General features: G+C 38.7%; 1 protein-coding gene across 3 annotated transcripts in view; it reads right to left on the bottom strand.

The window, feature by feature from the left end:
• Positions 1-1,068: 1,068 nt before the first annotated feature.
• The window catches only part of LOC146622566 (F-actin-uncapping protein LRRC16A-like), an 80,525-nt gene continuing 71,460 nt past the window's right edge, over positions 1,069-10,133 (bottom strand). For 2 of the 3 annotated variants that reach the window (XM_085365238.1, XM_085365237.1), the window contains 10 exons: positions 8,372-8,389; positions 7,466-7,532; positions 6,662-6,888; positions 6,401-6,510; positions 6,019-6,258; positions 5,700-5,910; positions 3,719-3,755; positions 3,325-3,588; positions 3,097-3,225; positions 1,069-1,241 (listed from right to left, as the gene is read on the bottom strand). In XM_085365238.1, coding sequence (XP_085221364.1) covers positions 1,069-1,241; positions 3,097-3,225; positions 3,325-3,588; positions 3,719-3,755; positions 5,700-5,910; positions 6,019-6,258; positions 6,401-6,510; positions 6,662-6,888; positions 7,466-7,532; positions 8,372-8,389 — 1,476 coding nt within the window. Of the gene's footprint in view, positions 1,242-3,092; positions 3,226-3,324; positions 3,589-3,718; positions 3,756-5,699; positions 5,911-6,018; positions 6,259-6,400; positions 6,511-6,661; positions 6,889-7,465; positions 7,533-8,371; positions 8,390-10,133 lie in introns of all 3 variants that reach the window. The other variant, XM_085365239.1, reaches the window with a different exon arrangement.

Below are 10,133 nucleotides of genomic sequence, written 5' to 3'. Positions count from 1 at the left end.
GTTATAAACACAGAAATTTGGCCAAAATGTATACAATCAAACTCTGTATTGCACTTTAGTGGTATCCTCTCCCCTTAAAACAGCAAATAAGATATTTTTCCACAGTGTTTACGTACAGAGAACAGTATTATTTAACAGTGCTGAAGCCATACTGATTATCAATAAAGTTCAGGTTAAACACATCGCACTGTCACTCCAGCTCTTGCAGTGAGTCTAACTTGAGTCCAGGTGGTGTGTTTGCTTTACACTGATTTAGAGTTATCCCTCAGTCCTGCAGTGTAGTCTGGCTAGTCCCCTGTGAGTAAGTCAAAGTACATCAAATATATCTGAGTTCTGTCTTTGCTTAGAGTCTCAGCTGAAACCTGTATATTCCTGTAAAAAAAACACAAATTGCATAATGGATTCAGGCACCGTTGAAGTCCCCAAAAAGTCCTTTGCACATGCTGAAGATTGTATATACCAAAATCTGTAAAAATATATTGAAAAAAACAAACGCCATTGATTCCTGGTCTGGTTGTATGGGTAAAGTACAGTAATCGTGACGTGAGCGGTATTGCGTGTTTGGTCCTTCGGAGACGAGCTATGGCAACAGACAACAGAAAGACTCAAGTTAAAGATTTTACACGTACACACACTTTCACAGTCTCTCTGCTTTTTTGTATAAATGTCATGCATCATTTTTAGTGGTTTGAAAACTTAAGATTTCTATTTAAGTTCCAGACATGAGATTTTTACCTGAAAGCAGAGATCAATAGTGTGATCTAGAGAGGAGAGAGAAGGCTGTCTGTGAGAAGGAAGCTCTTTTGCGACATAGTAAAGTATTTGGGTTAGGTTAGATAACCAAGGAGTTAAAACCCATCATTAAACATGATTCAATTAAGAGGTTTTCTTTTTATAAACTACTACAAACCAAATATGATTGTTGTACTTTGCAGTCAGACAGGACCTACAGGTACAAGCTCTAACACAAAAGAAACAACAGTTAGGTTTGCTGCCCTGTGGGGGCCTTCCTTCGTTCAATGTAAATTTGAAGCTTGTCAACAGGCGTTTTACGTCAATTTGTTTTACTTATATCAAAATAAAGTCTTTGTCTGCCTCCTCCCCAGAGTCTGAGGACTTCTTGCCTGCTGCTTTGTCCTTGTCTGAGTTTGCACTTTGGTCCTTGTTCTTGGAGGAGCTGTGATCTTCAGAGTTGGTGCTGAGAGGGCTGGATCGCTGAACAGAGTCCAACATAGATCTCACTGGTGGAGATAAAAGGAGAAGAAATAATGAAGCAAGAAAGAGAAGAAAACTTTAACAGTTTTAGCTGTTTATTGTTTAGTGACTAACCCACAAGGACTGATGGCTGCTTATTTTCACCTCGGTTCTCTTTCTATATTATGGTTATTTTTGAACAGTAGGATAATGGAAAAAATAACCATGTTTGCTGCTGTAATAATGATATTATTAAGTTATAAGACTATGAAAGGAAAGCGAAAATAAAATTAAATCAAGAGAACTTGTAACATTTTAGCTATCTATGTTTGGACCTTTTAGCTCAGAGCCTCGAGCAGAAGCATAGTTAGCTTTTTTAACCATATTTCTAAACTGGCAACAGACCATTGTGACTGTGCAATTTGAAGAGTAAGATTCAGTACCATGGCATATGATTGGTTGAGTTGACATGAATGAATTTAAGCTCTGTGGTCCCACGGGAATGAAAGAAGTGGCGTTCCATATGTTCCATTAAGAAATGGAGAGAAAATTGCAATATTTTAAATATTCTCAACGGCAGCCCTACACTCAGTTAATAATACATAAACTCACTTTAGGGATTAAGATTTATGCTGTCCACAGTTTGAATATTGGCTTTGATCCCGTCTTTGTAGTTTCAGCATATTTCAGGAGCTGTACTTTGTATCTACTTTCAAAAAGAATCTCACTCCAAACTCACAACACTTTTTCTGAGTGGTAGCCTGCATGAAGTTGATTTTTCTTGCTTATTGTGATCATTATGTTGAGTCAAAATGGCAACTTTTTGCTTTTGAAATCTTGCAAAATTACATTTTTTTTTTAAAGTTTACTAGTGGTTTTACTTTGCACTACATTGACCAGCAGATCACGCTGACAACTGCAGTGCCTGGAGCGAGGCCTGGGATCCCAGATGAGATCTGGAGGAAAGTGCAAAGTGCAGAGTTTCAGAGGCGGAGCTGTTGAGTGATCATCATGGGGAACATGAGGTGTTTGGACAGTAATATGGGCAAGTTCAGTGAGATGACTGAGACCAGGGGGAAGACGGTCTGTAGTCTTCGCTTACTGGACCACAGTGGCTTCAGGCTTCTGGTGAACTGGGACTTTAATCTGAACAGAAGTTAACATTGCTGTTTAAATGTAGTTTGAATAAACACACTGTGTGGATTCCTCCATCAGGAACAGATAACAACCAGATAACAACAGGGACTACATTTCAGCTCCTTCTTGTGTCATATTTAGATTCAAATCAATGACTTCTTTATGTGGCTACTAAACTGAGCTCCTCCTTTAGGCAACTCTGGAACCTTTCCGAGTTATTTCTTTCTGTGATGTTGCATTTCATTTACTTTTTTCATATAAAGTTGAATTTACAATCATCATAAGGAATATAAAGGAAGTGCTTTACGTTTTAAATGTTGGGATCTACCCAGTATTCATGTTTGAAATGAAAACTTTTGTCAAAGGTCACTTGAAGATTGGCCACTGGACCAGGGTTTCAAATACAAACTCTCACATTAATAATTATGTGTAAGTGTTACATAATAGATAGTAGATCAAAGGCAGTGAGAGCCTTGTGAGAGCTGTGACCCGAATCTGTCAGTGTCACATCTGTCATTTTGTAGAAAATACAGCAGCGGCCTCCACGGCACGATAACAAATACGAGACCGCAGGGGAAGCAAACACTGTGTCAGATCCTGACAGCGAGATCAAACATCCACCAGTCTGTCCAACTTCACGAGGAGACAAAAAAGTAACAGCTGATGTATTTATACGGGGATGACTGACAGTTCACTGCATTTTCAGTGAGGCTCTAAATCTATTTTCTTTAATGTGTTAACATGAACAAAATAGGAGAAACGTACCTTCCTGAGTGGTTTTGTTGGTGGAGACTCCGTCCTTGCCTTTTTCCGATAGCACCCTCTTCAGTGTTGGAGGAAGACCTGTGGCTTTATGAGACACACTGCCACTGCTGGTGGAATCTGAGCTCTCATCTATGTGAAGAAAAAACAAAGCAAGAGAAAACAATCTTTAAGCATTAAGTATGGATACATACCTAACAAAATAAAACATCGCACAGAGTTTGACAGTACCTATGCTCCTGCTGCTATTCGTGGTCCTCGGCTTCTGCGGGATTGTAGGTCGAGCAGCCAGAGCAGGCTTTGCTCCCTGTGGCACCGGTGGTTTGGGACTTACTGGTCCTCCTGGGGAACTCGAGGAAGATGTAGCTCTGAGACGAGGAGCTGGCTCTGGCTTAGTCTCACCGCGTGGTGAGGTCTTCTCTGGAGAAGCAGGGTCGGGCTTACTAACAGAACCACCTGGAGACCTGCTTTCTGGAGTGGTGGGTTGAGGCTTGGCTGTTTTACACGTGTAACAATGAAAAAGAAAAATCTGTTTTTTTATTGTTTTATTGTACTGGAAACATCAAAAAGATTCTTAAACTTTCTCCTCTAAAATTTCAGGTATATGAAGAAGAAAAAAGCTCACCTGTTGTATTGCTGTCAGGTCTGTCAGGGCTGGAAGACTAGAGCAGACGAAAAAAACAAATAAACACTGGATCACTACACAAAACAGCTGAATAGTTTTAGATCAGGCTCAAGTGCACAGATGCAATTGCAGTTTTTCAGTTTCAACCATACACACACCAGGAAGCCAACCAGAAGCGGCGTACAGCAGGAGAAGCTTTAGTGCTACTGATACAAGGTACAAGACCCAGAAACCCCCGAATGATGCAAATACCACAAACCTCTCGGTGCGCAAACTTTTAGTTTAATCCCTGGTGTTGCCACACTAATTCTTCCCCCTTTGAATCAAAATACATTTTTTTCCGTTTTCTCTTTTTTCCTTTTCTATTTTTAATACACACCAGGGGAAATAAATATGTCAGAGTGGAGAAAGCAGACGGACGTGCGGGACGAGTAGTTGTATGGCTGGGAAATCTATGTAGGTAGAATATTCACAGCACTTATGTCATGCTGTGAGTCATGACAGAAAAAAATAAAATCGGCCTTCTTTTTCGTCTTAATTTTGTCATTTTGCTTGATTTCATGTTTCCATCAATTCAACTTTGCACTTGTTTCCATTCCTGCTACTCTCACCTTGCCCTCTGGCAGAGAGGCTTGTTTGTGTTTTTATGTCAACATGTTGTCAGGTGCTGTGAGCAGCCTGAGGTCATCAGGGTCCTTGCATGCCTTTGATTTTCGATGCTTCTTATTTTACACATCCTCCCAGCGGGGACGTCACACTTAGTGACTGTTGAATAAAGGAGCTTTGACAAGTGGAAGCTCATAACCTAGAGTGCTTTGAATCCAAATATGCTCTTTTTAAAAAAGCACCACCAGCAAGGGTGTACTGGGATATCGTTGATTGACTGATCAGGATCCTCTGAACTTATTAAAACTACAGTTTACAGTTTATTTTTCCATTTATCTGCTAAATAAGACTTGTTTTAAATAAACTTAAATAACACAATATTGATTAAAAATTAACTGCAGTATTATTTTCACAAGCTAAGAACAACCCTAATACCAAAACTGATGCCATGTAAGGGCCCCACCCAACTACAGAGCAATAATTAGCCACAAGGACGAATTGCTTTACATTCAAAAACAAAAACAAGTAAAAAGATTATCACTGCTCGAATATGAAAGAAGAAAAAAAAATAGGCTGTGTTTTGACAAGAAATGAGGGTATACCAAGAGGAAGGAGGAAAAAAAAGCTGTGAAAATGGCCCAGGCGAGACAAATAGGAAATCCACTAAATGAAGTGTGACAGGACAGGAAAGTCCCATTTAAAAAAAATATTCATCTTCTTTTATTGCGTCGCTTATTAAGGCAATATCTTTAGCTCAACTTCAGAGACTGGGCTTGAACCCAGGGTGGAGTGAGTCGTGACGAGTGTCAGGGGTGAGGGTGAGAAGGAGGTGAAGGGGGAGGAGGAGGAGGAAGGGCATCTGAACCAAAGGCCTTTTAAATCCAAATACAGACAAAATAAAAAAAAAATGTGTGTGCATGTGTGTATACATTTATAGACAAACAATTAGCATAGACAATGACTTTAATTCCTGGAATGTGTAAATATATTTTAACGCATTTTAATCCCTGTGTGCTTCTCTACCCATTTAAAAGCCCAAACATATGAATCAACTTTAAACCGCTTCATTATATCACCAATCAAAGAAATAAGTAGAGCAGTAGCTATTTGGTTCCACTGGCAGGATGTTTGCAGGATTAGTTCGGCATGTTTATGTGTGTGACTGCTCTGTAATACATTCTTAACTCAAAGACTTTTTACTCACTAAATTAAGCTTGTATATGTGCGACAGAACTGCAGAGTTTAAGTCTTTTTGGATTTGCCTCAAGTCTTTGTCTTCATCTTTGAAACAGAGCCATCATACATATTGCTGTGCCCCATTTTCATGTACTTTGTGTAGTTTCTTTATTTTTTGGTTTAATTGGCATCACTTTACCTTGTACGCTCTTCTTTCGTGCTTGGCTTTCATCTCTGCTAGGAGCCCACTGCCCATCATCTGCACACCAGGATACCGCTTGCCTCCCTGAGGACTCCCCCTGCCATCTGAACCCTCCCAGGGTTCGTCCATGGAGTCTGGTGTCCTCAGCTCCTCTGAGCGGTCTGAGCTGCTGCTGTAGTCTGTGGGCTGTGAGCGACTGGAGGCGTCTCTGTGGTGGAGACGGAAATGTTGTCAAAAAAGCTGGGAGTGGTTACAGAGGAATATAAAAAAAAAAATATATATATATATATAATTCTGCTTTAGTCTTCATCTTCACCTCGACTTCGGCTCAGGTGCTGGGCTCTTAATTGCAACCTTCGGTGAGGAAGGCTCCTCTGGGATGACGGATGGCTGTGCAGAGGGTGATGGACCCGAGGATGTTAAAGTGGCCTGGATTTTCTCAGACTTATCCAGTTTGTCTGATTTATCCGATTTAGAGGATCGTTTGATGAGATTTAGAAATCCTCCTTTCTTTTTCTTCTCGCCATCTTGAGATTCTGAACTCTTCAGGGAACGCCTGAGAAAAGACACGACGGACAAAGGGACACATGAGAGAAAGACTTAATAAGAGAGGAGTATTAGAAATGTCAAGATGAAGCCCATTTCAACTTATGTATTCAGTGGATAAAAACATAAAGAGACAAGAGTACAGTCCTTACTTGGAATCCATCTTGGTGACTTTTTTAGAGAAGAACTCATCTACACCCTCATCCACCCTTCCCATGAGGCCGTTCTGTTCCCCATCTTGAGATGGAGTGCTGCTGATTTGCTGAAAGAAAAAAGATTTTCTGGACCATCTGACAGAAAGCAGATCAACTGCACTGGACTATATCTAAAGAGGTCTTATATGTTATTTTGAGACAAATGTAAGCTCACTAATGCCTTGAAGTAAACTTGAGAAACCCATCTTGACCACTCACTGGTACTTTGCTGGAATGTGTCTTTTTGTTCCTCCGAGGTCGGAGTTTGGTGAAGTGCTGGAGCTTTTTTTCTTCCTCAGATGGAAGCTCCACCATCACACCTGTGGGACATGGCTCCAGTTTGGGCAGCACCATAGATGGAGTGGATAGAGTGTGAGATGAAGTTGAAGTATCCTCCACATGGATGGGGACATCTTCTAGGGCTTTGTCCAGGTCAAACTCCATCTCTGTAGATTTGTAATTTTATAGGATCAAATACAGAGAAATAAAAAATAAAACCCCATCAAGTCAACTTCTTATTAACGTTATTACAGTTAAAACTACAAACTGAAAAACTCAAACTAGATATGAAAAAAAGATTTTAACTATAATAAAAAAAATAAAAACTAGATTTTTATGACACGTTAACAACATGAAATGATTTTGGGAACTTGGAAAATTGTCTTTTAAAAAAGGAAAAAACAAAGAAAGTTAACATGACTTAGCTGATGACGGTTTATTGGACATATTTGAAACTTTGCGTCTATTTTTCTAAATATTTTCCTAAATCTTGCCTCTGGCATGTGTCCTCTATAACTAAACTAAACACTAAAACTAACACAAATTTAAGTAAAACTAAAGATTTCCAACCAATAAAAACTAAACAAGAAATAAAAATCACAAAAGGTAAAAAAAAAATTAATCCAACTACAAAACTAGAATTATTCTGCTTTGTATAGCCTAAAGCAGCAAGACAGCATGATAATCTCAATTTAAGAGAACGTGGTGTTATAACATGTAAACTCAGAAATATGAAGTACTAACCAAAGGCACGAGACACTGGTCGCAGCATCCTGCTGTGGATGCTCTTCCTTTTGGATTTTGGAGTCATCTGCAGGAGGAAAAGTTACACTTGTAGCAACTGTGAACTAAAATGAAAACTTTATTTTCTATAAGTGACGAGTGGATGAGTGCTGAAGATTTTAAAACCACGTAAGCAACAACTGTGTGCAAGTACAAAAAGAGTGAACAAAAGAACAAACAGCACATCTGTCATAACGCGACACAAGCGAGCCGTTAACATGTTTTCCACATCTTATATTTCTAATTCCTTAACGTTGAAACTCAATAACAGATATTATAGCTTCCTGTGTTTAACCGTCAAGCTTATGAAGAGATAAAAATTAATATTGGGCAGAACTGAGTTCAGCTTATTGCTGCAGCCCTCCACAACAATCCCGGAGTCTTATGTGGCCCTTTAATAAATTTTTTTGTCCACCCCTTCTCCGAAGTCTTGACTGCTGCTTTTATTTACTCGTATCTCAGTGCCACAAGATGATATCGGATCTCCAGAAGCCAAATGTATATTTAACTTAGAACATATTTTAAAGAAAATAACAATATTGTAGGCCAGTTTTCTTCAGACTTGGAGCTCATACTGTTAGTTAACAAACCAAAGTATCAACTGGTTAATCTGACAAATCTCTAGAATTTTAAAGGGGTTTGAAATGTTATCTTTATTATTTATCCTTAAACACAGTGGCAGGATGAGGGAAGCTCTACTGCTTCTTTTTAAGGAAACACTCTTCATACACCAAATTGTAAAAGAACCCAGTGAGGACTGTATAGCAGGCATGCACAGGGGAGAGTGAGGGACAAGGAAAAGAACAGTGAGAGCAAAGAAAAGTGGACAGGAACGAGAATCGAGCGAGGCAGTCCACTATTACTTACACTGGTGCAGCACAGAATCTCCATGGAGCAAAGGAGGAAAAGAGAAGAAGGAAAAGAGGAAAAGATTGAAGAGAAAGGGAGACAACACAGAGTAAGGCCTAACGAAGAACAAGCGAGGAAAATGAAAGGAAGCAGAGGAGGAAGGAGAGGGAGGCAGGGGAAAGATTTAAGAAGAAGAAGAAAAAAACGTGGAGATAACTATGGAACCAGAGGAAGACAGAGGACAGGAGGACTTGCTGCTTTTCCCCACAGCAGACTGCACCAACACTTTTCTGCCAGATGATTACAGTTATCATCTTTGTTTTGCCAACAGAAAAAAAACGGACACTGCTAAATATTTCACCTCTTAACTCGAGGCCTATAAAAGACTGTTTTCACTTGCTTCTGTTCCAGTTTGGCTGGGAGAAATAATATATATTGCACTGCTGGTAGTGAACTTAAACATTGTCCTTTAATGAAAATCACTAGAAAGCATCACAGATCAAATAAGCCATGGATCACAAAGGGGATAGAAGATGCATGTAAAAAGAAAAATAATCTATATAAGAGATTCATAAAACAGAGGACAAAAGATGCTGAAATAAAGTACAAGTTATATAAAAATAGATTAGTAAATATTATAAGAACAAGTAAGAAAAAGTATTACCACAAATTATTGGAGCAAAGTAGAAGTAACACACAAGAAACATGGAGGATATTAAACAGTCTAATCAAAAAGGGCTCAAAAAATAAGAATTATCCAGAATTTTTTAAAAAAGATAAAGATATTGTGCTTGATAAAACTAAAGACATTGCAAATGAATTTAATGATTTATTTTAAATGTTGGCTTTAATTTAGCAAAAGAAATTCCAGAGTCAAGAAATAATAACGACCTAAATAAACATATTACTCAGAATGTGTCCTCCATGTTTATTGGTGCTGCAACTCATAGAGAAATAATTAACATTGTGAAGACATTTAAAAATAAAAAGTCCACTGACTGTTTTGGTATTGACATGATATTAGTTAAAAGTATTATAGAATATATAGTGCAACCTTTCGCATACATTTGTAATCTGTCCTTTCAAACTGGTGTGTTTCCCTCACAAATGAAAATAGCAAAAGTTATTCCAATCCATAAAAACGGAGAGAGATGTCAGTTTACCAATTACAGGCCAATATCACTACTCCCACAGTTCTCAAAAATTTTAGAAAAGTTTTTTGTTAATAGACTTGATAAATATATGGAGAAGCATAATCTCCTAAGCGATAACCAATATGGCTTTAGAGTGAAAAGGTCCACTTCAATGGCAGTGATGGAACTTGTTGAAGGGATATCTAATGCAATAGATAATAAGGAATATACTGTTGGTGTATTTATAGACTTTAAAAAGGCGTTTGATACATGTTAAAAGTCCGCTTGTTCATTGTAACTGTTTATACTACGTTACCCATGATGCACCTCGGTATCTGTACTTCCGGTTGGGAACGTGTTCAGCGCAGTTCTGCACAGATGAGAGGTGTGTCGGAGGATAACGTATTTACTTGCATTCCTGTGTGAGTTAATACTGTGTGCGTGCTTACCATGTGAGTATTGTAAGATGAGAGTGATGCTTGTTTGACTTTATCTGTGTAATTTGCTATGTAAGAAGCTAGTCCCGTTGCTATCGCTAAGATGCGTTTTTTTGGCCTACTACAGGCAGCCTTGTGTTCAGCCCATGTTTCATTTCATATACGACTTACTGTCAAGTATTGTGGTTGTAGGCGGATGTAACTATTTAC

This window comes from Diplotaxodon limnothrissa, linkage group LG11 (genome assembly GCF_057381915.1).
Source record: "Diplotaxodon limnothrissa isolate DT_005_m linkage group LG11, D_limnothrissa_male_GT1.1, whole genome shotgun sequence".
NCBI lineage: Eukaryota > Metazoa > Chordata > Actinopteri > Cichliformes > Cichlidae > Diplotaxodon > Diplotaxodon limnothrissa.
The sequence above is the reverse complement of the archived record's forward strand: the minus strand, read 5'-3'. Positions and strand labels throughout refer to the sequence as shown.